The sequence below is a fragment of the Dromaius novaehollandiae genome, chromosome 1 (assembly GCF_036370855.1).
Source record: "Dromaius novaehollandiae isolate bDroNov1 chromosome 1, bDroNov1.hap1, whole genome shotgun sequence".
Lineage (NCBI taxonomy): Eukaryota > Metazoa > Chordata > Aves > Casuariiformes > Dromaiidae > Dromaius > Dromaius novaehollandiae.
This window is the reverse complement of record NC_088098.1, coordinates 197130746-197157479: the sequence shown is the minus strand read 5'-3', so window position 1 is coordinate 197157479 and position 26734 is coordinate 197130746. Positions and strand designations below refer to the sequence as shown.

At 39.0% G+C, this 26734-nt stretch overlaps 1 protein-coding gene across 4 annotated transcripts in view; it reads left to right on the top strand.

The window, feature by feature from the left end:
* Positions 1-26734, top strand: part of CDK8 (cyclin dependent kinase 8) — an 87515-nt gene that overhangs the window by 12551 nt on the left and 48230 nt on the right. For all 4 annotated transcript variants that reach the window (XM_064504991.1, XM_026108894.2, XM_026108893.2 and 1 more), the window contains exon 2: positions 16524-16599. In XM_064504991.1, the coding sequence (XP_064361061.1) occupies positions 16524-16599 (76 nt within the window). The remainder of the gene's footprint in view (positions 1-16523; positions 16600-26734) is intronic.

Below are 26734 nucleotides of genomic sequence, written 5' to 3'. Positions count from 1 at the left end.
GAGCTGATTCAAACTATTACTGCAGAGGGCTGTTCGAGACAAACATGACTTGTACTTTGCTCCTGGATGGATACTGAATTTGAACAAGGGAAAGAAATTCACTGAAGTACTACTTAACTTGAATTTTAAAAAGGGTGTGGGGTGGGGGGAATGACTTCTTAAAGCTAAAAGATAGCCAGAAAGGTCAAGTGTATGTGAGCTGCCTCAGAACCATATTGAAGCTTTGCTATGCTGTCAGTGAACATGTATCACTCATTGAGACACCCTATAAAGCCATCAATTAAAAAAAAAGAGGGGGAAAAAACTGATGTGACTAAATAGTAGAACAAGGCAGGGCCCATGGGAGTAAGAATGTATTCTTTGAGAAGTTAAATCTTCTATGAATGATGAATACAGAAAAGAATGTAAGCTGTGGTAGGCTAAGTGTAAATTTGCAGCATGATAGCCCCTTGGTTCCCCCACCTTCCCTAAATCCCCCAAACCTTGAGGAACTACTTGAAAAGGGCATGGAAACTAATTTTTTTTAAATATATGATTCATCCTTAGCACAGTACTGTCTGTAGGACCAGGGTACAACTGAGCTGTAAAAGGAGTGTTTAGAGAAGATAAAGTGGCAGCAGAAAAACAATTGCTTTGTTTTTGTCTGTGCACTGTGAAAGAGCTTAAAATTGGAAGCTGCCTTTATAAGGAATGCATCAGAGGATGTGCCTCAAATTGCGGTGTTTGGAGAAGGGGATGTTTAGCAAACTGAAGAGCAGTAAATTGTCAAGATGAGACATGTTCATACATCTGGAGGAGTTCAAGAATGAAATCTGCAAGTTATTAACTAGAAAATATAACCCAGTGCTTAAAACTGTCTGAGTAATAGACTAGAAGGGGGCAATTGTGACATCAGGCTTTTAAAAGGAATTGTTGCAAGAGTTGAAACTACTGACTTTTAGCTGGGTGAGGAACAGAGCTAGTGGGCACATGGAAGATAATGAAGTGAAGAGACAACAGCTCTTATTAAAGGAGGTTATACCTCATAAATCTATTTAAATCCTTTGAAGGAATTAATACATAAGATTACATCAACTAAACTGCCTAAGCCTATCTGGATTTCCAAAAAATATTTGATAAGGTCTCTTTTCAAAGACTTAACTGTTGTGAGGGAAGGTCCTTCTCTGGTTAGAGAAACTAATGATTTCCCTCCATTAATTCATGTCTTTAGTGGTAGCTCTCAGGAAACTGTGCTGCTCAGAAGTCATACATTGTTTGGAAATCACTTGTCTTAAACAGCCAAGAAGCTGCTTTGCTGATGATGGCCACTTATTTGGGATAGTAAAGGCGAGAACTGATTGTGAAGACTTGGGAGAAGAACTTTATGATACTGAGGGCAAATAATGTATAGACTCATGGGTGCAAAGTGATGCATATGGTGAAAATCATCTTTTCTTTACTCACACAAGAGTCGTCTCTGAGTTTACTGTTATTTAAGAGAAAGGTCCTGAGATTTATGGTGATAGTTTTGTGAAAGTGCCAGCCCAGCACAAGTAATTGTTAAAAAGCAGAATTGTAGGACTTACTAGGAATGAAGTGGAGAACAAAATATGTCATTGTTACTGGTAATTCTATTTTCAATATCATAGTTCTAATCCCCTTACTCCAGGAAGGATGTAGCAGAGTTAAAGAAGAGCAACAAGAATACGCATGTGGAGCAGTGTTTGTGTGAAAACTCCTGTGATTGCAGTAGACAAGAACTCTTCTGCATCTGTAAAAGACCGCGTCAGGGAGACTCTCTAAAAGTTTGCGTATCATGGCGAATACAGGAAACAACTGCTTAGTGTCCCTTCTTGTCCATGAATAAGGGTGCATCAAACGAAACTGGAGGGTGACAGATCAGAATACAAGAAAGAGATACTTCTCTATATACTTCTATATCCAATGTGTAACTAAGCTCTGAAACTCCTTGCGGTGCTGTGTTGTGGATGTTAAAAGTTAATGTGGGTTCAGAAGTGACTGGATAAATATATAAAAGATAAATCCATTGGGGGCTATTAAATACAAAAATACTGTCTGTGAACCTGTAGCTGCAAAATGCTAATGGCAAGGAAAATATTCTGAGGATCATCAGTATGTGCTTACTTTATTTTCAACTCTGAAAGCAACTGATATGTCTCGAAGGGGTTGGATAACGGGCTAGACAGTCTGTTGATCTGTGCATACATTCCTCTGTTAATGAAAATGTTTTTTGGTGATGCATATTATGTGTAGAGGGGAAAGGAGAAGAAAGGATAGGTTAGAGGAAAATTACTCTGTAAATATATAATTCCAAGAAGGACTGTATTAGATCTGTGTGTTTCTAGGAATGCAGCTATAGATGTTCCAAATGTTCTGAATTAAATGAGGGAGAGGATCCTGCCAAATAAATTGGATTCAGTTTGTTTTAGAAAAATACTAAGCGTGTTTTCAACTGCTATTATGTAAACTTATGACTTAAAACTTTTGTGATGAGAAGCCTTTCAAAGCAGCAGACAGAGGAAATTTCCTCTGTGTAAACCAAATACTTCCATAGGTCTTGGAAATTACTGAAAAAACTTGTACTGAAAATACAAGTGACCCAATGAAATTATGATTTTCTGAAGTTTGGACTAGTGCATTAGCCCTATTTGCTGTTTGGTTTTTCAGAACAAGTGCTTTGAAATTGTGCTGTTTTTATGTAACTTCTGGTTTCTGAAGTGATATAAATACTGAGGTTATTTAAGAGCAGTCTGAGAGAAGAACAAAACTATAGAAGAAATACAGCAATATTTTCCATTAAAAAATTTGTGTAAGCACCTTGTGTATTTATATGAAAATAACGTGAAAACTGTTGCATGCCTTAATGAAGCAACACAGAGCTTTTGGTCAGGAGTGAGGTACTGCTGCTTGCGTATCAGCTCAATGTTTCATATAGTGCTGCAGTGTTTCTCATAGAAACAAACTTCATGATTTTGCAGTTTTAAAACTTAGTTTGTTGACTTAGCTGTCAAATTATAGTTTTAATTTTGTGGGAGAAGGGAGGGGAAAATACGTAACTGAATCCAAAGGATGCCATCCAGCTACTGAATAAATAGGTATAAGGTATCTTAAGATACCTTTTTTGCCTCTCTGCTGCTCTTCCTTCTGTGGAACTTTTGTGGTGGAGTTAATTATGTGGCTGAGTGCTTTTTTGTGGGCTTTATGGCTAGGCATGCCAGCTGTGGTTTCACTACTGCCAGGAAACGAGTGGAGGGGGATCTTGCTTTTTTCCTCTGTCTCTGCTTCTCCCCTGCCCACACGCTGCTTGTCTTTGCTCTTGCTACACTTTGTGCTGGTTTTGATACTCATCAGCCTCCGCTGTGAACTAACAGAGTTCATTCACCCAGCAAAGAAAAGAAGTGAATTTTTTTCCACTGGATGCGGGAGGTGAGTTAGCTCATGGAAGAGTGGCACAGAGCAGAGCTGGCATAAGGATTTCCTGGCTAGCAGCAGGAAGGGAGAGAGGGCAAGAAAAGGCTCTTCTTTTGACAGCAAGCTCTTAAATCAGAAAAACCACAGCCTCTGTGTAGTGCATCGCTGCACTTACTCTTTTTACCTTGAACTTCTTGCCAAGCTACGTGTTGTGGCAGAAAGTGTTGTTGTTGTTGTTTTTTTTTAATCAAAGAACAAATGGAATAAAGTGAACAAGTAATTGCAATTCACCACATAAGTATTAGCTGCCTCAGAAGTGCTATTGTACATTGGCTTTTTTTGTACGTTGGCTTGGCATTGATGGGTTTTCCTCCAGCTGTGGGAATTAACCTTTTCTCTACCCAAGAAGAGGTCTGATTACTGGAGGATTTGTTTTGAAGTAGAAAATATTCCCTATATAAGCCTTGCTATTTGACAAGAATAATGATGCTGCTGTAGCATATCAATCTTCCCATGTTCTGTAAGTATTTTGGCGATGGAGGGAGCTTGAATGCCTGAGTTAGACCTCTAGCTAATTAATTCAGTTCTGTTAGCAGAAGTGCCCCTGCAATGTTTACTCATCATATAAGTATTTTTGAGTAATACAAATTTACAAAATGTCATGTAAAAATAAAAAGCCATATCTGTTTTCCTCATGCTCTTTTAGCCTGTTGTGAATGGGGTTTTTGTCTGTTTCTTAAAGCACGCTGTATCCAAAAATTGCGTACTGAAGTGTTAGCAAGACTTAGTCACACTGGAGCATTCATTACTTTTCTTTTAGGATGAAATGTATTTTGTGGGGAGGGGGGAGAGAGTTAATAGCAGAAAGAAAGAAGAGGGCAAGTTGGCTTTATTTCTTTGTACCTTTGAATATGCTGTGTTTTATCTGTTTACATTTTAATGCATGAAATACATTTTTAAAAACAAAAAAACCAAGAAACACATTCTGAAAATTTCTTTAAACACACCCTTTGAAATACATCTTTAAATTTTCTGTTTAAGTGGGTACTTTAAAATTAAAATTTAAATTTTCTATTGGTCATTCTTTACATTTCAATTGAATTAGAAATTCTTGACAAATTTAAAGCTAATCACTGCCTGACATTAAAATAGCAATATGTTTTTATTGCACCTCTGGATGAAAAGGAGGAAAAGGAGAGAAGAGGGCAATTAACACTAAATGTGAAGTCTCTGTCAATGACTTCTCTGACTGAATTTTAGAATTTAAATTTATTGATATGACTCTGCAAATGCTTTCTACATCTTATCAAAACATACCGTGATATACAGCACATGGATTGAAACTTTAAGTAAATATCCATGTAACTTAATGCATGTCTTTATAAAACTAAGTTATGTATTGATTCATAAGAGCAGTTGCACTGGATCGTATGAAAAGTGCAGCTAGCTGTCTTTGGCAGTTAACCCTAGCAGATCTTCTGGAAATAGCGTAAGACTAGGGCAAGCATATAGTGGTGCTTTCCTTGTAAGAGCTCTCAGCTTCATCTGCTATCCAGAATTACTCTCTTAAGCTGAAATTGAAATTTGCGGTCCTGTTTTTTCACTATATTGTTCACTTATAGTTATTCTTGCACTGTTTAGAAACAAAAAGCAACTTCAGGAAAAAAAAATTGTTGCAGGTGCATCCTCTTTTTTTTCTTTGCCCCTTAGACTAGTTTTATTCTGTTTTAGTCTATCATATTATAGATATGTGACACCAGGCCAGATGCAGCCATTCTCCCTGATATTAGTTACATACCAGTATGAGCTGAGCCACTGGACATCAGCAGTGTACGGGGAAGCGAAGAGGTGCCCCTGGAAGTAGGTATGGTGTAGAAGATACTGGCTCCTCCTGCATGCCTGGAGCAGCAGCCCAATCCCGGGATGATTAGCAGTGTTGCCAGTGGACTGTGCTGCTTTGCTCCTCTGCGCAGCCAGCGGTTTGGATGATTCAGAAAGCTCTGCTGGCACCGCTGTGCTCCTGCTTGGGTGTTTGGCACTGGCGGGCACTTGCGCTGCATTGCTTGCAGGCTGCCAAGCCAGTTCTGAGTTACTCTTGGCTGCTGTGCACTACAATTTTAACATACTCGTGCTTTTTTGATTCAGATTTTTCTTGCATATCCCACCCTAGAAGTTGGCAGGGCGAGGAAACTAGATAAGACTTACTGCTGTAGAAAAGGAGGGAATAGGGAAACATGGTAAAATTTCCCTTTGGGAATGAGCAGTGTTACAAGGCTGTGAAGCCGTGTAGCTTGTACTGATGCTGGCAGCCACAACAGCATGAGTATGAGCTACTGCTTTTAGTGGCAAGCACAAGTAAATATAAAATCATACTATTCTAAAAAGTGTATTTATCCTTGCCTGCAGATTAGCTTGTACCAACTGTTCTTTATTCTCTTTACCTGCTGCCAGAAAGTCTTCAGTCGGAAGCTTTGTGGAGGACTTGTAGTGTCAGTATAAGCTGCTTATATTCTTTTAAAAAGAAAAAAAAAAAAGAAAAGAAAGTTGTGGTGAGGAGCTACTCTTTTTTTGCGCTGCAATCCTTTGCAAAGTAGCTTGGACTCCCCAGCTTTTCTGACTGGTTGGCATTAGTCATTATCCTTTCTCCTTTATTAATATGTAAGAGGCTTTCATGACAATCTGTTTTTTATCTGTATTTTTGACAGGCTTCTTCTGTGAAGAGAATAAGAATCTATGATGGGATAAACCTTAATCTGGTTGTAAAGATATTTAGGATATTTAACTGCTCCAGGCGTGAACAAATGTGAACTTTTAAAAATAGTCATGCTTTGGTTGTCTAGCAGAAAGTTTATGATAGAGAAGTTAGCGCTAACCTGTTTTCTTAAGTTTAATGCATATTATAGGACTACTCCATTTTTCAAAATATTTTTAAATTTGGAGCTCAGTCAAATGAAGAACCAGGAATTTGAGATAATGCTTAAATTCTGATCTTGTTTCGTCCAATTTGTTTTAGCTATTATAACTGAAATGGGTTGTTTGCTTTCAAAACCAGGAAAAAACAATGGCCTTTGGAAAACTAAGCATTTTTAGAATATTCTCATTTTGGAATGATGTTATGCATGGAACATCAGTAATAGGAAAATAGCCTTACAATAACCCTCCAACAGTTAGAAATGAATGGCATAATCCTAGTTTATACTGTTCCTGTATTTTGAAAATGTTTGCTGCTTCTGCGATGTTGAGCATTTGACCGAATTAAGTAAGTACTATGCCCAGTGCAGAAATAAACTGCAACTTTTTAGCAAAGCTGAATATAATGGCTCAGGCTGACTTGGAAAGGAAATACCAGTTAGAAGATGCTGTAACTTCCTCCTCAGTGTAGACAAAACCAGCTATGTCTCTGCTCCTTCTGCCCCCTCCTTTCAGACAGTTGTGGCGCTCATCTGTCAGTAGGCCATTTCAACTCAGTAACATGGCAGAAAACATACCCAGCAAAAATTAGAAATAAAAAACAAAAAGTTATGAATAAAAGTTTTCCACACTCTGAAGCAGAATCAGCTCCATCTGAAAATGAGTGCAAAGCCCACGGGGCTGTAGTGCAAAGGATGGGAGTGCGTGTGTGGAGTGAAGGTGGGACCCTTTCACCAGCAAGCCATTGACTCAAATCAAGCTGTTGTGCAAAACTTCAGTTTATTCAGATTTTGTCAACATAGTTGCATTTTTTTCTAAAAATGGAATTACAGGCAGATGAGGGGGTGTTATCTTTGCAATACTGCTTTAGCTCAGATTTTTTTAGAGGAAGATGTACAGGATTTTGCTCTTCCTCTAGGCTACTGAAAAAGTTTAAAATACTTTGTTTCTCTGCACTGACCAACAAGGTCAGTGATTAAGCTTTTTTTTTTTTTTTTTTTTTTAACAGAAAATGTGCTCTGCTGGTGGCTAGCATCTGTGTTATTTGATAATGACACAGATCCTCTATCCTTATAGAACTGTTACATGTGCCACTATTCCAAAGTAGACACTTGTTCTGCACATAAACATGTACAAAGCTGGACAGATGTATTAACTGCTTTTTCAGTTTCAGCCAACTGCCCCATAGCTTTAAACATGAGTGAACTTATTACTTAGATATGTGCTGTAGTTGTTGAGGCTGTACATCTTGTTTAATGTAAGTCAACTTTTCTAGAAGGCACTGATCTTGTCAGTATGCAGTGATCTTTGGGGACATAAGTCAACTTCCTTTAGGGATATTAGGGTTTTGTTATGTATCTGTTGTTCTCTGGGCGTAGGCTTAAAGCAGTTTATGATATGAAATCAAAGTCAAAGCCATTGAATTCCAGTGGGTAGAGTGAATTTATTCTTGATTTGGGTGCATCCATAATGCATCTATAAGATGCATAGATCCATGAATGATCTACAGGCTCAACTAAACTCTGAAGGCTCAGATGCCATTATTTATACTATTAAATTAAGATGTAATTCTAAAGGCTAATTATGTTTTTTGAAAATTGTAATCTTTAGGGTTTTTAATACATATTTACAAGTAGCAACATCTGTGCATTGCTTTAGTTCTATAAGAAGTAGAATGACTTCCTCTCCTTTTAAGCAACAGTTGCCTTTGCAACTACTGCAACATATTCTAAATATTGAATAGAGATTGCTATTCCAAGTAAGAGGGGAAATTCAAAGTTGTGTTCTCACAAAAAGTCTAAATTGTATTTCCTACATAGTCTGCTTAACTAGACTTGAATGCTTCAGGTGTGCAACTGACTCTAGCTGCTGAAATAATCTCAGTAACTATTGTTTTTCCATAAGGAAAAGAGAAGGTAATCTATCTGTTGTGACTGAAGGGCACAGTTTTTTGTGACCTAGCCAAGGAACTTTAAGTTCCCAGAATTTCTCAGCCTTTCATTTGGCTCTAGAAGCACAGTGCAGGCCAATGGTTAGAGGCAAAGTAGGCCAAGGTGATGTACTTCTGGTTTCTGTGTGATTTTTGGCTTTTGCTACTTGACCTTAAATAATTTTTTAGCTGAGCCTCAATTGAGTTTACATGCATTCTTAGCTTTTTGTTATATTCAGGTTTTCCTTGTATGCCCGAGTGACAGAAGGCTTCTGCTTTGAGGTTTTATTTATTTATTTATTTATTATCTTTCTATATATTTTTGATATAAAGGGAAGCAAGTATTACAGAATTACAGCTTAAAATGAGTCGTGTTTTACCACTCATAGCCCTTTATGGGCTTCTAAAGAGTAAAGGTTCATTGTCTGTAATACAGGCTTCCTTTCCCCATCTGCGGTATAAATGTGTGTTGGTGGACTTTTGTTTGTTGGTGTGCTTTTTTTGTTCATGTTTCCATTGGTTCTGGGTTGAGAATTTTTGTTAAAGGTTTCCAAGAAAGACGACTTCTGCATTGGTTCTTCAGTGTGGTAAATTTGATTACAGTGCTGATCAACCCTTTAATTTGCTGCATTGAAGTTTATATTTTATAGATACTGCAGTGAACAGTTTTTTGCAATAGCTTCTGTTTTAAGATTTTATTTTTTTCATTCAGGCCTTTTTCAGGTTGGATTAGTATTTATAGTTCATTCCCTTTAAGGGGGAGAGTGACTGTCAGAAAATTAACAGTAAAATTATAGAAAGGAAAACTAGAACAAGCCTCATATATCTGGAATGTGTTTTAAATAGGCAAAAATGTCTGCTTATTCAAAATGCAAATGAGAATAATTAGCTTTTAAAGCTTCCTTTTATTCTTTACCTTTGGAAGCATTTGGATGTTTTTTTACATTTTTCTAGTGGGATAGTTGTTTTTCATTTTTTAGTCTCTTTTATAAAGTAGACAAATCTTAAGAGTTTTGTGAAACATGCAGTCGTGAACAAATATCTTCAGGAAGAACAGCTTTACTTGAGGTTGGACTAATGTATAGTCAGGTTTCCCCAGATGTCTTTTATTCTACCTTAAACTGTCCTTGGGGTGGAACTGGAAGATTCTGGTCCCCCTGGATATCTGAATCTGGTTTTCCTGGGTATGTCCACTATGCAAGCCCAGATTATTTTTAAAGGTGATGTATGGTTAGTTCACTTGAAGAAATAATTAATTCTCTAGAGCATATCCTGAACAGCAAGTCCAGTGCTTTCTGCGTGAAAAGTTTTAAATCTGTCTCTATATAGTAAGTAGTCCTCAAAGTATGCAACTGTGCATGCAGAATCACTGTGTCTCTTTTCTAGCTAAGTTTTGGAAATCTTGTTAGACTTGGAAAACAGTATTAGGAGCTAGCCACACATCTTGAAAATACATACTGTGAATATTCCATGCTTCTGTGAAACTCCTTACAGTCTCAGATGAATATAAACAACTTGGAATCGCACATAGAATACTTTAGGTTGGCAGGGACCTCTAGAAGGCATCTGGTCCAACTTTCTACTCAAAGCAGGACCAACTTTGAAGTTAGTTCAGATTACTTGGGTTTATATCCAACTGAGGAGTTTTAAATATCTCTGATGATGGAGATTTCTGGGCAACCTGTTTCATTTCTTGACTACCTTTTTTTTCTTCCTGATATCTAATTGGAATTTCCTTTTTTGCAACTTGTGAGTGCTGCCTCTCATCCTTTTGCTGGGCACTTCCGAGCAGAGTCTGACTCTTTCTATACCTTCCCATTAGCTAACTAAAGACAGCAATAAGATCTCTCATTAGCCTTCTCTGTAGCCTGACCAAACGTAGCTCTCCCAGCCTCTCCTTGTATGTCATGTGCTTCAGCCTCCTGAACATCTCTTTGCTGGACTTGGTCCTGGATGTCAGTGTCTTTCTTGTACTGGAAAGCCCAAAACTGAACACACTACACCAGATGTGGTTTCACAAGTGCTGCATATAGGGGAATAATCACTTTCCTTGACCTGCTATCTATGCTCTTACTAATACAGCTGGGGATGTGGTTGGTTCTTTGGCACAAGGGCATGCTGCTGTCCCATGCTGACCCTCTTGTCCACTGGAACCCCGAGTCTTGTGTGTAAAGCTGCTTTCTACCCAGCTGACAATGTGTCTAGCCACACGGGGTTATTCCAACCCAGAGGCACTGGGCACTTCAAACTTCCTGAGGTTCTTGTCAGCCCATTTTTCTAGTCTGTTGAGGTCCCTCTGAATGGCAGCTCAGTTCCTGAGTGTTTCAGTTGCTCTCACTCCAATTTGGTATCATCTGTGAACTTGCTGAGGTTGCCTTCCATCCCATTTTCCAGGTTGTTAATAAAGATATTGTGTCAGCCCCAGGGTCTACCCTGAGGGATGCATTAGTAACCGGTGGTGAGTTGGATTTGTACCATTGATTGTAACAAGTTGAGCCTAGTAGTCCGGCAGGTTTTTCACCTGCTTTGTGGTTCACCTGTCCAAAATCTCTCTCCAATTTGAGAATACCGAGAGATTATGTCAACAGCTTTGCAGGTATATAACATCCACTGCTTTTCTGTTGTACACAGAGTTAGTCATCTCCCTGTAGAGGGCAATCAGATTGGTCAGGCCCACTTGCCCTTGAAAAATCCTTGCTAGCAGTTCCCAGTCATTTCACTTTTTTCATGTCCCTGGAAATGGCTTCTGGGGGGATTTGCTGCATAACTTCTTTGAGGACTGAGGTTAGGCTGGCTGGTCCATCGTCCCATGGATACTTCTTGTAGTCCTTTTTGAAGAGGGGCCTGACATTTGCCCTGTTTCCAGTCATTATGAACCTCCCATGATTGTCATGACATTTCACAGATGGTAGAGTGGTTTTTCAGTGACATTTGCCAGCAGCCTCTCATGCAGCCCACCTGGTCCTGGGGACTTGGTTATGTCCAGTTTGCTGAAGTCATCCCTAACTTGGTTTTCCTTTACTGTGGTTATTGCTTCAATCCCTGGGACTCTGCCACTAGCCTTAGGAACTTGAGACTCCTGCAAGCAGACTGATAGTAAAGACCAAGGTCAAGAAGATACTGAGTGCCTCAGCCCCTGTTGTGTCCTGTGACACTAGTTTCTCCACCACACCCATCCTCTGGGTTCACAGTTAAAATCTTAGGTATAAAATGCAAAAAAAACCAGAACTCCTGGTATACTTTTTATTCTGGCAAGACTGTCTAGTGCTATAAATGAGTTGTTAGAAGGGGACAAAAAAGGAAATTCTTTTCTTTCTTCCAAGTAATCATTTAAATGGGTGCTGGTCTGCAGTTGTCTTTTTGTGCTTGCTAGAAAGCCATGTTTTGTTTTGGCGTGTATTTAAATGTTTGCATATACAGCAGTTTTTTTGGCATTTAGTGTAAGTGTATACAACCTTTCAGTTTCAGATATTTTCTGTGTATCATATTCTTCCAGAGAGCTGGCTTACTTCTTCTCCCTGTAGACTTAATTGGGTGTCGTGTACATTCTAGGCTGATTTTCCATTTATTTCAAAATCTGACTTAGAAAAGGGCGGAAGAGGACAATGCCACAAAGTGAAAATGCCAAATTTTTGTGTCTTGAATGTTACAGTTTTGAGTCTTTAGTGGTTTGCTTTCATGGTCTAATCTATAGTTCAGTATTCTTGCTAGGTAGTTCTTTTGATCCCAAATCTCCATGTGCGATAAAGCCCTACAGAGGATGGAAACTACCTTGAATGCTACCATTTAACTCCATGTTAGCTCTTTCTTCATTTCTAGTTTAAATTTAATCTTTAGTGTCGAACACTATTCTGATGCTCATAAAGTAAATAAATTCTAATAAAACCTCCAATTCCCCTATTGCCTTGTTTGAAATGGAGTTTTTTGGTATATAGTGGAACATTAGTATTTTTTGCCTTATTTGGTTGCCTAGCATATGTGAAAACTCCTGTCTAGTTTTAAAATTTTGCAGCTGTTAATGGGGATGTTCTGCTGCCTGTACAGTTTAGGGATGGGTGTTACTCATCGTTCATCTAGGTGAGTTATTCAAAGCTAAGATGTTCTATAGCACAAATTAATTTACTGCTAGTAAAATCAAAGATTGTGTATCTAATGCATTTAGAGAATTTTATCACTCTAGCACCAACATAACCAGCTGGGCTTACTTGGGATGTGCTAATTTTAATACTATTGATATTGATGGAATTCTTAAAGGTAGATTTTTTTCAAAGGTTGGATTTTATTAGTATGCTTATCTTTTATCAGAATCTTCTTATTCTTTAGAGGAATAAGAACAACAAACAATTACAAGCTTCATTAGAGTTTTCTAGAGAAGAGATAATGCATATACAATTAATTCTGTGTTGTAGTTGTAAGATAGTGGAACCTGTTTCTGTCAGACATACAACTGCAGTCAAGTTACATATGTTTCCTTGTTTTTAAAGACAAAACTGTTCTTAAATTGTGACCAGTTAATTCTGCATTTGAGATCTTTTTTTTTTAAGCTTGGAATGAGCATTGATTTTAAGGTTTCAGCACTTTGTGTCTCTTCTCCAATTTTTATTACTTATTTCAATTTTAAAATGATCTAGCAATTTGAATAAAGGCTATAATGTGATTTTGTGCCCATACATTTCCACAAAATGTAAAAAAAAAAAAAAAAAAAGAGAGAGAGAGAGAGAGAGAGAGAGGTGATAACAGCTAAGAGTAGAACTTTTTTTTCCCCACTATCTTTTAGCAGATAAGCCTTCTTTTTCTAAATATGTAGGATTGCTGAATATATGCTCAAAGTATCCTTTTAAATAAACGGCATTTTAATATTAAAGCATTGCAAAATGTTTCACATTCAGCAGGCATCTGTTTACTCCTTTTGATTTCTTCAGATAGATTAAATGTTTCATGTGCTGCTGCTGTACTTCCAAATCCATTAGAAGTTTAAAAACAGTTAATATTTGGGAACAGGTTTATAATACTTAATAGCCTAAGCCTCTGAAATTTGGCATTTTTCTTTTTTTGTTTATTCAAGTTGTAAGAGCAGAACTGGATAGTTATGCTCGTGTATGGTGTTTTGTAGGTATTTTTATTTGTTCTTTTTACGAAAGTCCACGGGAAGTGATTTTGTAGTTATCTTTCCCCTCCCTGGGCTCCCAAGGAATTGCACTAAGCTTTATGAAGAAACTCTGACTCGGGGTCAGCAGTAGAGTTTAAATGTTACCACTTTTGTTAATGGAGTAACTGGTACTAAGGGTGCAATGGGTAACCGTAGTAGGTTACTAGCCTCAGTGTGGAGCAGATGTTAGAGGGGATTCAGTCTACTAACTTGTATCTCAGCTAGATGCTGATAATTCAGAGAATTTCAGAAATCCTTAGTTTTCCAGGTTCTGGAGGAGAGCGCAGTACAGTGCTTAAAATGTGCTTTACCCCTAAATTGTATTTTGTTTGTTTGTTTGTTTGTTTGTTCCTATCTTTTGATCCAGATTGTTATATTTCCTCTAAAATGCTTGAAAAGATTGAGAGCGGGGCCGAGGCTGCTCACTCTCAGTTGCACCACACAGACGCAGGTAGGAGAAGGCGGTTGTGGCAGGCAGGAAAAGCAAACGAGCTGTGCGCTTAATTCCCCACAGCCATGGGTTAGGGCAGGCTTGCTCTAAGGGCAGAGCAAACCAGGGGACAGGATCTCTGCATCTCACTTGTTAACTAACCTCCTTTTATTGCGAGAAGGTTAATTTTCAGCAACTTCTTATTTTACCAAATGTTTGTTTTCAAACATTCAAAAATGTATGTTTTTGTGAGGGGAACAAATGGTGCATTCTTAACTCCCCTGACAAATTTCAGCATAAAAACGTAAGATCCTCCTTTAACAGTTGTAGAAGAGTTAACGTGTAAATGAAAGTGTTTTCTTCCAATATCATTTAAGGAAACAACTGAACTGTTTTTCTTTCCTAAAAATTCCTGGGAAGGTCTGCCATCTGGTATGGAAAATATAAATCCAGACTTTTAATTAGGCAAAAAAATCAAACAATTGAAAATAGGGCTTTACTATTGTAAATGTTACTACCAGTAATGCTTGTAACAGGACTAGTTGTATGCTAGCACTTCTCATTATGGGGAGCTCTCCTTCAAATATCTTAAAATCTAAATAGCTAAGCAAACAGGGCAATAAGAATAACCTTTAGTCTGCTCTGTTTTGCTCCATATTCTGTCTCTGATAATGCTTGCAGTAGTAGCACTCCTCATATAATACGGATCTCTCCAAACACCTTGAAAGCGAAGGAGATAAGCAAACAGGACAATGACAGTAACCTTTAGTCAGATCCATTTTGCTTTATGTTTGTCTCCCAGTGATGGCCAGGGAGATATAAAAAGGGATACAAAAAGATACTGGGAACTTTTACCAGCTAAGAATTGTTTTTGCCTTCCGTCAGCCAGGTGGGAGGCAGTCCTGTGTTGGAGAGTGGGTTGAGTTTATGTTCAGTAGTTGCTCATGGAGTGGTCTGCAAAACCCCTGTCCACCATAAATTTGTCCAATTCCATTTCAGGTCCGTTTATACTTTTGATGCCTGTCATATTCTGTCATCTTTAGTTCTGCAGTCGATGGACTTGATGACACAATGCTCGTTTTTAGGCTTGATGTGCATAGTTATCCTCCAAGGTGGGAAACAGGGAGTTGTTGCTACCTGTTCACACCTTCTTTTTGCTGTGTATCAGCTTTTGGTCAGGATTGGCTCTCTCCTTCTTCCAGGCCAGAAAGTCTTAGTTTTAGATCATTATTATATGGAAGCTTTTTGATGCCTTCAAAGGATTGTATGCTTCACTTTTTTCTCTTGCTTGTGTCAGATCTTGTAGTTCTCTTTTCTCCTCTTTTATCCTGCTGATTCCGTGTAATTGCCCTCTTAGTGAAATGTGCTCTCGCCCACTCACCGTCTCCTTCCAGACTTCCTCCTCATTAGCTGTGTTCAGTTTTTGTCCATTAATCTCCTACTCCTGCTCCGTTCCCTGTTTTGAAAGGTTGTTGCCAACAGTGGGTTGTCTTTGAACTCCATGAGAAATCTCATAGACAGGACCTGATAATTTGGGAGATTAAATATGTAGAGATAAATAGGGGAAAGTGTGCATTTCAGGTTGGAATACTGCAATTAAAAGCCTTCCGAAATCTTTAGTGAGGGCTAGAGTAAACAATTACATGTGTTTTAAATGCTTAAGTATAGCTTTGGTTTATTTATCTTCAGGAAGTTTGAGTCACATTTTTTGGGGCCTTTTCTTCACAGCTGTGAAAGCTGGGTTAATTAAAAATTGGTAAGGATTCTTATATAACCCAGAGATTTGGGGCTATAAGAAAGCCCCAGATACTGGAGTCAGTATTATGAAGTGCCATGTCCTTTAGGAGTGCTGTGGATGCCAACCCACAAAAGGGAAGGACAAGTATTCTCTCTCTTAGAAGTCTGAGCTTTTGGAAGCTAAGGATGGAAGTTCAATGCCTTTTTTTCGCTTCAATCTCTCTCTTCTTGATTTTGCTTGTGGTAGCTGGAATTACTAACAGGCTTGTGTTTTAATATAAAGTATGTACAGGTTAAAATACAGGTTTTTGCTTTCAAGTGTTTTATATTATTGACGCTGAACAAACATTTCTCTGGATTCTTCAGATTGCAGGCTTACCTTGTGGGTTTTTTTTATTAGCTCAGTATTCTTATTAGTTTGGTAGGAACATAATTTTAGGACACTTTTGGTGGCGTAGAGGAAAGAAAAGACAGGGTGTTAAAAAGATACTGCTGTTGGGCTATTCAAGAACTTGCTAAAATATGAAGAAGTGTTGCTGTATCCCAGAGTTACACTTTTATGGGAGATGTACCTGTAGCTTGATTATTTGAAAAGCTATTGAAATCCCAGGCTTAGAGAAACTGTGTTCCACTGTGTGCTAAATGTTTGCTTTGTTTCTTAATAAGGGAAGAAAGAAATGGAAAGAAATGTCAACCATTACATTTCAAAGAACTTAAAAATTCCTTTTTATGTAATGACAGCTTATTTGTATTTTAATTTTATCAAGGTGGTGTGGTTAGGTACTGGTTTAGCTCTCAGTTTCTTAGGTATCCAGGCATTAAAGTAGTAGAGAATCAAAGGCAAATAAGGTGCAGAATTTGAATTAATTAGAAACTGTTCTTTGAATGGTGGTGAAGAGCTCACTCTGAATTCATGGTACAATTTTTTTTAAAAAACTTCTTTTCTTCTTTCACAGGAAAGATGATAAAGATTATGCTTTAAAGCAAATAGAAGGTACTGGAATTTCTATGTCTGCATGCAGAGAAATAGCAGTAAGTAACATTAGTTCTTTTTACTAGCAAACAGATTTATTAAAAGTATTGATTTGAGTGCATGCTGATTTTTGTTTGCTGAATCGTGTTTTTCTACTTATAGGCTCTCTATTTTTAATATGGAGGTATAAAATAAATACAAATTTCATGGCAGATTTTGCACCTGCTTAATTTGCTGTCTAAAAGGACAGCGTTTTCAAGTTGCAATTTACTGCCTACCTCAGGGCAACTTTAACTGCAGTAGTTTAAAAACATGGTTAGAGTCAGTGGTTTAAATAAACTTGTTTGATCTGACTTTTGCTTTAGTACTTCAGTTATTTTCCTAAAGACATTAATTCTTATTGGTTCATAATGATTAAAACATGTTATTTAAATGGAGACTTTGAACATTGTTATTACCTGGGAAGCTGTAATACACCCATAAATATTGTTCAAACAATTTCTTAGGTTAGCCAGGGTTCTATTTATGTGTTCCATATTGTTAAAAACTAGTGAGTGATGCATGTTCTACTAGCTGTGGTTTGTGACGAGCTTGCAAAGAAATTGGAACTAAATGGGCAAAACTGGTATTTTAAAGCTACTAGTTAAAACTGTTGTATGTGCTTATATTCTGGTGCTTGGATTTATTTTTCTTCAGATGTTTCATTTGAAATTGATTACTGAAAGGAGATGTATATAACCTGTGTGTGGGGAAGTAAACCGATTATTTTTAGTCCATTCTCTTCAAGAGTTTCGATCTCCCTCTATTTCATTTTTTTGCTTGAAGTAGATAGCAGAATTTCCTGCTTTGTCAACTTCCCGTTGGCTGCTTAACTTCAAAAAAGCTAGTCCTTGAACTGAATGAGGTGGCAAAAAAAAAATGCAAAGAATCTTCTTTAAGACAAGCTATTCTTGTCAATTTGTGAAAATCAAGCCTCTCTCTCCTATTAGACATCCACACTCTAAACTGAAGGAGCTAAAACAGGGCCTTAAACTTCGAAAATATCAACCATTTGGGCTGAAATTTTGCAAACATTGTGACTCCTTAAGGCTGAATGTTTTTGCAAAGTATCAACTACTGTTTCAGAGGGATTTAAGAAAATGATTTGTCCATACTTTTGCAGTGATTTCCCTGGAGAGTTTTAAAGAGTCTGTTTTACTTGAATTTGGCAGGAGAAGCTTGTCTGGGGTATTAGGGAGATGTCTTTTTCTGCCCTTGGTATGATCCTTAAACAATTCGTATCTATGAAAAGAGAATTGCTAACTTGGCTGACAGTCAGGAAAGATTTGGTTTCACTGCATGGCTTGAGGACTGTTGTGTAATTGTTCTTCTTGGGCAGCCAGATCCCCTGCAGTGATAAAAGAGTAGCAACAAGCAGAGAGGTTTTCCTCTTTCTCCGAGCTATTGCGGCTGCAGTGTCCACCCTTTGAAGAAGACAGAGCAGCACAGCACAGAATACACGTGGAAGAGTGTTAGTTAGTGGAGGAAAGAGGGGAGCATACTGAAAGCACCAAAGGAACTGAGAAAGCAGGCATCAAGAGCCAAGTGTGGAGTGGAGCCCAAAAACAGGCATAAAGATAGAAAGAGTAACCTGTAACAGCATTTTTTTGAGCTATTTGTTGTTGACTTTGCTTCCAGGCTGATGTGGCTGAATTTTCCTGCAGTCGAATTAATAATTCAGTAGGGACTTTTAGTGTTTGAATCTTTTTCCCTAATGTTCTTCTGATGTTCCTTTTTGGAGATGACAGGAGAATTTTTCCAAAAAATGCATTATTCTTAGATTTTTAATTCCATTAATTCACAGAAATGGAAGAAATACTTTTGATTTAATATCATAAAGAAAGGAATCTCATATGGAGGAGGGTCAAATTGAGGATAATAGCTATACTCTTGATTATGTGAGTGTGTGTAAGGTATATACAAAAATGCCAGTAAGTTAATCAGCAGTGTTGACTCTAAAATGTCATCTATACATCTAATTAATAAAACTATTTGTTATCACAATTAAAAATTTCCAGGCTAAATGCCAGACTTCATAACAGTAAGTCTTCTAGGTTATCTCTGACTGAATGCATTTCATGAGCATGGTGGTTTTCAGAGGAAGTAGGATGACTTGTATGCATGTTGAGATATAGCCATTCCAGTTTCTCTTGAGAGCTAAAGTGCATATATTTTACCCCGTGAATATTTGGGAAGAATACAGTTTGATGTAAATCTCTGAGTGAAGCTGTCTGTTGTTTTGATAACTCTACAGTGGCTTTCGTCTTGCTTACGAAGACTGACTACAGTTTTGAACTATTGAGTAACTTTTGTTTAAAAATGTCCATGGCCTACTGTTCTAGAATATGTATTTAATGCAGATGTCTGAACTGAAAGTGGTTGCTAATCTGCAGAAAAATAAAATACTAATTGAATTATCTCAATTACAGGAAAGAGCTGTGAGCTAGGGCAGACCTGAGTTTAAACAGCTGAGTCAATTACATGATGAGTTCAAACTAGTGTATATGTATATGAAAGACTTTTAGCATTCATTACTTCCTGCAGCTTGAGAGCTTAGATGTAATGTTCAAGAACCTAATCTTTTACTCTCTTAAGAGTTTTTTCAATACATTTATGTATATCGATTAATTAGGATAATTAACAGATATTGCACTAATGATGCTAATTGAATAACTATCTTTAATATAAAGGTAATTGTGGTGTTAGAATTTTCACCACAGTAAGCATTTGTGAATCCTGCCTCTTACAGAACTTTAACTGGGTATTAAATCATTGCTTATCTCTTGTCATCTACAGGAATGCCTACTGTCTGGGCTTTCTGATATCCTTTTCTGTGATCTGCACTTTTACCTTTGAGGATTCAAGGAGGCACTAAGAGCTGAATGCTCATAGTATCATAGTATCTGAAAGAAGACTTGTTTTAGATGGGAGAACAGAGGGATAGAATGGTAGAAAGATTTGTATAAAAATTATATATAACACACAAGCCCAAACTCAATTCTGAGACTTGTGGTTTAATCACAAGAAAGTCCTTAAAGTGTATCTACCTGGAATAGTATGACAAATGCCATTTCAGAGTCCTCAAAGTAGGATATTTCTTCAAAGGCTGTAAGAAGCTGGAGTAGGTGACCAGTCTTCAAATGGATTAGAATTTCACTATTTTGGTTTGGGCGATTTCTTGTGCAGGAGTCTTGGATTTGAAAATAATTGAATTATGTTTCAACATTTTTCTTCTGAGACATTGGGATACAGGATCATTACTAAGGCATTTACAATGCCTTAGGCACTGTCCAAGCACACAACCTCTCACAGTGCAGTGTATTTTAGAGGTCTGATAGTTGCTTTTTATTCCTTGTTGATTAGCAGTTTCCATTCAATTTTTGCAGTTTATGCATTTGATTCTTTAGTTCACTTTTTGGTAATTGTTAAATGTTTGTAAGTACTTCAGTCTTCTATGTTTTCTTTGGCTAGTGAGATGATTTTTTACTTTCTGCTGGACTTCCGTGTAGTTTTGCTTTTTGGTCCATCAGGTGAGGTCACATTGCCAGAAATATGCTTGGAAAAGCTTGTTTGCATGTGATAACATTGTAAAGTATTTTTATATGATGGTACTACTTTGTCTGCTATGTGGCTTTGAACAGGAATTGTTAGATATGGAGGCAGACAGTCTCAGTGGTGGAAGGGCTGAGCAGGACAAAGCAGAGCTGGAGCGGATGATGCTGTACTTTGGGTATCTCTTGTGTGTGTGTTGTCCATAGGGTGTTGTGGCCAGCCATTGCAAGTTAGAACAGCCTTGAGTCCGTGTTGGAGCAGGGACAGAAAACTGCAGAACAATAACTAGCAGGGTGCCTGAGCAGTTGCTTCTCTGCTCTTTTCCCTTTTTAGGTCTGCCTCAGAGGCATTTGGGTGGTTTTAGGATTTTGTGGTTTCGTATTATAACAAATGCAGGCTGTTGTCACAAAAGGTGATATTCTGTGTTGGATCTAGTGACAGTGTGGCTGTAGGATGAGTAGGTTCATCTTTATTTGGTGGAAGATTAACAGTTTTGTTAGTTTTCCATTGTATGAGCAAGCTGAATTGAATCGTACTTTGACTGCACAGTTGCTTAATGTGACTCATGAGAGGTGGTAGAGATGAGGAGCCTACAGAGATGGTTTTGGTATAATGCAGACTTGCACCCTATGTTTGCACATCCGAGCATAGACAAAGGAGTGTTGATTGTTGTCTTCCAGACAGGAGGCTCAGAGCCCAGTACAACCATCCTTTCTTCTGGAGGTCGGCCAGGTTGTCAGGGAGCAGGCACAGGGTACTGAGGCAGTGTGAGAGTATCGCAGAACCAGCTGATTGATGACTGCTGCCCATATCTGAAAGGAGAGGCTCTGCAACAGTCCTGCTCACCTCTGCAACTGCTTAGGCGCCTGCCTTCCAGCTGCTGGGCTGGAAGGTGGCAGAGAGAGGGCAGCAGGCCTGTGCCCACTGGGTGGGCGAGAAGGAAGCCTGCCTGCCATTAGGCTACTGATGGAGTTGATGTGAGTGGAGAGGGCTGCTGCACAGGCAAATTGGCAGGTCCTCTTCACATACCTGGGCTTTCCATGTCTTGGGTGATGAGGAAAGTGTTTTTCTTGCGTGCTTATCATGCTTCTCTTTCCCCCACCAAAGGAAGTACAGAAGAAGGGCTTGAGGGCTCTTCCAGAGCCAGTCTGAGCTTGACCAAGGGCTCTGGATCAGTATGCAGCAACTGGAGGGACCCCATGAAGCAGAAGCTGAAAGTGAATGACCTCAGGATGCCTCTGAAAAAGCTGTGGTCCGTTCTCTTAAACACATTCCCCTGGGGAAGGAGCAACTGATAAGTTGTTCCTGCACGCTTGGTGGAGGAGATCACGTACCAGATACAGGTTGTCAGGAGTGCCGATGACTTGTGGCCCGGAACTGCTCTGAGTGGATCATATTCTGAGCAGCGACCCAAGTTGCTGTGAGCTTGTAATATGCAATAAGGCACAGTATTTGGGTGCAGGTTGCTCAGGCTGTGAGTCAAGGCCCTTCCACATTAACAGTGAAAGCACTGTTACTCTCCCACAAGACTGAATCCAGAACTCATTGAGAGGAGTTCAGTCCTTTTTTCAGAAGGCAAGTAATGTGTTCCTTGGCAGCCCTTCCTATTGTGAGAATAGGCAAGATATTGAAGAAGACAAAAGTTTGATTTCACCTCTTTTGTCCAGTCTAATGATTCTCAAGTGCTTTAGTTTGAAAGTAGCGTGGTATATATAATTTAATTGTGACTGTGATTACTTTCTAAAGCTACATCCCAGGGCTACAAACAGTATTCTTGAGAGGTTATGTAGAAAAGGAGGGTAGTATTGTTTCTAGTTTTTGTGAAAGTGGGATAAAAATACCAATGAAATCTTAGAAATTGAAACTTCAAAAAATCATAATATTTTCTGTGAACAGTAATTTGTAAAGCCTATATGGCATCCAGTGCCTCTTATGTGAATTCTACATCCACTTGCATATTTTCAGAGAACATATAGTAACTTAACATCTTGGAGACCTCTGATACTGTGAATATGTTTGTATGGGTGTAAGAAGTGCTAATAAATATTAACTTGTATGTGTGATCGTGTAAGACTTGCTTCTTTTGGAAACTACAGAAGTTAAAACCAGAAATGTGCATTTATTTTTTCTTGGCATTGTGTTTTCAGGCTTCTTTTTTGCATTTTTTCTGTTTCACACAGTTGTAAGTCTGAGGAAACAGGGCTTCAAAATTGTATTGTCAGCTTCATAATAAATTCATAGAGTGAGGCATATTATAACTTTTTCTGAGACATTGTGTTTGTATGCTTTCACTTGTGAACACTTTTGAAAGAAAAACAGCATGTATTTTCAGCAGGTATCTTGTTTTTTAATACTGTGGAGTATCAGGCCTGTGAGAATATAAAACTGTAAAAACATTAAAACAAATTTAGAAAGAGATCTTGAGTCTAGTGGATAGCAGCTAAGCCAACGTGGGATTCAAGAACTTGTGTAATAAAGATTTGTTGTTCTTAGTTAAAACAGAAAGTTTAAAGTACTCAGAGAACAAATTGTAGTTTTACTCAACTACAAGATAGGAAACTTAAGTTTGGGGGGGGGGGTTTGGAGGAGCGTTGTTTTCTAAGAAATTTATTGTAGGAATATAGAAATGGATGGTACCTCTTTGGTCATTAAATTTGGCTCCTGCTCTTGCAAGCAAGCCAAATGTATCTTCAAAAATTTAGCAAACTGCAAATTAATCATGTAAAGAAAAATTCTCCTGGAAGGCAGTTCCTGAGTCTTACTCTAATAATGACCTTAAACATTATCTGGCCTTTAAGCCAAAATTAATCACAAACAGTTCATACCCATTTGTATTTGTGGTAATATTGTCAGTTAATAAAAATAGCTCTTCTCTCTCCCCTCCTTCTCTCTCCCCTCCTTCTCTCTCCCCTCCTTCTCTCTCCCCTCCTTCTCTCTCCCCTCCTTCTCTCTCCCCTCCTTCTCTCTCCCCTCCTTCTCTCTCCCCTCCTTCTCTCTCCCCTCCTTCTCTCTCCCCTCCTTCTCTCTCCCCTCCTTCTCTCTCCCCTCCTTCTCTCTCCCCTCCTTCTCTCTCCCCTCCTTCTCTCTCCCCTCCTTCTCTCTCCCCTCCTTCTCTCTCCCCTCCTTCTCTCTCCCCTCCTTCTCTCTCCCCTCCTTCTCTCTCCCCTCCTTCTCTCTCCCCTCCTTCTCTCTCCCCTCCTTCTCTCTCCCCTCCTTCTCTCTCCCCTCCTTCTCTCTCCCCTCCTTCTCTCTCCCCTCCTTCTCTCTCCCCTCCTTCTCTCTCCCCTCCTTCTCTCTCCCCTCCTTCTCTCTCCCCTCCTTCTCTCTCCCCTCCTTCTCTCTCCCCTCCTTCTCTCTCCCCTCCTTCTCTCTCCCCTCCTTCTCTCTCCCCTCCTTCTCTCTCCCCTCCTTCTCTCTCCCCTCCTTCTCTCTCCCCTCCTTCTCTCTCCCCTCCTTCTCTCTCCCCTCCTTCTCTCTCCCCTCCTTCTCTCTCCCCTCCTTCTCTCTCCCCTCCTTCTCTCTCCCCTCCTTCTCTCTCCCCTCCTTCTCTCTCCCCTCCTTCTCTCTCCCCTCCTTCTCTCTCCCCTCCTTCTCTCTCCCCTCCTTCTCTCTCCCCTCCTTCTCTCTCCCCTCCTTCTCTCTCCCCTCCTTCTCTCTCCCCTCCTTCTCTCTCCCCTCCTTCTTTTTTTTTTTTTTAATTTTCCCTTTTAAAAAGAGAAGTGGTCTTTTCTCTGTCTTTTGTTTTGGTAGGTTATAAAGGTCTTGGCTTGGCTTTTTAGTTTCCTTTTATGTGATAGGTTCTCCATTCCCCTCATTGTAAGCTTGGGCTCTTTTCCCTGCTGTAGCTGGAATTAATCTTTCTTGAATTGGCTAGAATTGCGCAGAGTATTTAGGTAGTGTCTTACTAATGTTTAGACTCAGCTTACCTATTTTAGCAGTTGTTCCACTAGTATTTTGTAATTTGTTACGTGATGACTAAATCTTTGTGTTCTTCTGCTCTGAAAATGACCTTTCTTTCACCATCAACTGTCACAGTCTGCTTTCCATTCCAAGTCCTTTTTTGCCTGTTCACTCTCAGGCTATTGCTTGACTATTAATATATGGTCCGTTTGGCACTGGATCACTTGGTGGAACTTATATGAGCTCTTTAAGGCGTGAGAAGATGATTAGATTTTGAATGCACGCCATCAAATTGGCAAGATGACAATAGTGATTTTTGCTGAAGTGAATGTTTTCCTTGGTATTGCACACTGTATTGTGTCTTGCCAGCTCTCTCATCATTGTCTGCCTTGGGGGGGACGTCTCTTGGGTAGCTCTTCTAGAAAGGCAGTGGGAGCAAGGAGTGGCCTTGTTTAAAAGAGGCTAACATCTTGCGAAGGGGCACTGGAGAAATTGCTTCTTAACACGTCTCCTGGAACAGGTTGCTGGGCCAAGATCATTTCTAACAGGTACCTGGTTATAGGTGTAAATGTGGTGTTACTACAATACTAAGCAAGTTACATTCCTTGCGGACAACATATCGTAGCAAACATCAAGAGTGGAGATGGAATGACATTTGCAGTAGCGCTAGAAATTCTCAGGTATGCTGAGAATGCAGTGTATTGAATGCACTCATTCAACATAGTGTCTTGGCTTTTGAGAAGTGTCTGTAGTGGTAGAGAACTCTAGTGTGAAGATCGCCAGTTGAAAGAGGTCGTGTGCATGGAGACTTGTGATGAGTTCGGCTCATATTTGAAGTGAGAGGTGATTAATGTGAGTATCCCTGAGCAAAGAAAGACTTGTCGTAGTCATGTGGTAATTTGCCAGGTTGCCATAATGCTGCTATTGATATTTGATAATGTGCTCTGCTGCCCCTGTTTGTCCTCATTCATGAGGCTACATGCCTTTGGAGCACTTTCATTTACTGCCCCTCAGCTGCCCCATGGTTGTGGAATGAGCATTTCCTCATTTGAAGAGGGAGATGGAGGAGCTTTCACGTTGGTTTGAGACTTACATGTAGGGGTGCTGTTTGCCTGCTTTGGCTTGTAGAATATTTGTGAAAGCAAGGGGAGAACCAAACAGGGCAGTGTGGGCTTATGATGCTCAAGTCAAACCAGATGTATCAGCATCTACACAGTTGCTGATTGGTATTTCATTGAAGGTGAAGTGGGTGTCATTTTCTATAACGGGCATCCAGGCCAGCTAATTTAAGGAGAACTTTTCTAGCTGCAGAAATGATCTTGAATCATCATGTGATGTGCAAATGAAAAAGACAGTGATTTACCAGGAGCCGAATGGATAGTTTTTATTTGATATGTCTGTGTTTTGCAAAACTGAACTAGAGTAAAGAGAAGTGGATTAGACATGAGAGTTGCTATGCCAAGAAGTGGCCTTTATCGCTAGCATACATCTTACTGATCATCATACTGTGTTTCTTGCAATCTACCTTTTCTTCAGTGAATTCTGTCAGCTGCTGGACACAAGGCAAGTCATCTGGTAGGAAAGACATGTAGCACATGGCTGGAGAGGCCTAGTTCCTGGAGAATGAGGTTGCTGGAAATGTTGTCCAAAACCCACATGATGTGTTTTCTGCCTGAGCTCTTGCTATCCCTCAAACAGCATTTGCATTTGTTGCTTTTTATTACCACTGTCCTCAGTGTGAGGTGGTTGGGTTTTGACGGTGGGTGATAGCTGCTACATGGGAACAAAGACTAAAATGAGGCAGGAAGGGGTGAAGAGGGTGGTTACATTATTTTCTGGGGCCTTGTGAATTTTATCTACCTCTTTCACCCAGGGATGGTCTGTTGTGTCTGGATATAAAGGAGTTGGAGTCTCCATATAGAGCTGTAATCAGGCTGTAGGAAACCTAATAAAATTTTGATACTGACACACGTACTGAGCTATCATGCAGTCTGCTGGTTCAGTGAATTCATCAAAATGCTCTGCATAAATTTGAGCTAGCACTATGAGTTTGTACTGCATCAGCAAAATATTCTTGCTCTAAAGACTGACACAGTGTATTCCAAAACCCTCAGACCATAACCTCATTCATTAACAGGTTGACTCCTACCTTTGGCCTTTGCCCTCCAACTTTAACTGATTAAAATTGCAGATAAAGATTCTTGGTTTTCCCCATGTTGATCCATATATTTTGTAGGAATTACAGGCATTTACAAAATTCCACACTTGTTCTTTCAGATCACTCCTTAAAATTCATCTATATAATGCTCTTAGAAATCTTAAGGTTAGAAAGTTTAACATGCTGAGACTGAAACTATGACCTTCTGTACTTCCTCAGTGTTTCATTGTCTTCTCAACCCTCTGTCTTTCTGTTTCATCTTATACTTGAGATAAAAGTTCTGTGGGGCCAGGTCCTCTTGCTCAAGAAATGCCACACTTAAGACATTGGTTGGTGATTGGGGAATTGGAAGGGCTTTCAAAATATATAGAAAAGAAGGAAGCAAAAACATTCAAATAGCCCCTGTCACTTTACTATCTTAGTAGTGGCTAGAATGTTACTGTATGTGACTAAGGTATCAGTGAAAAGGAACTAATTATCTTGTTCCTGTTATTCTATAAGGGGAAAATTATGTCTTATTAGAAATAGATTCAATCTCAAAAATA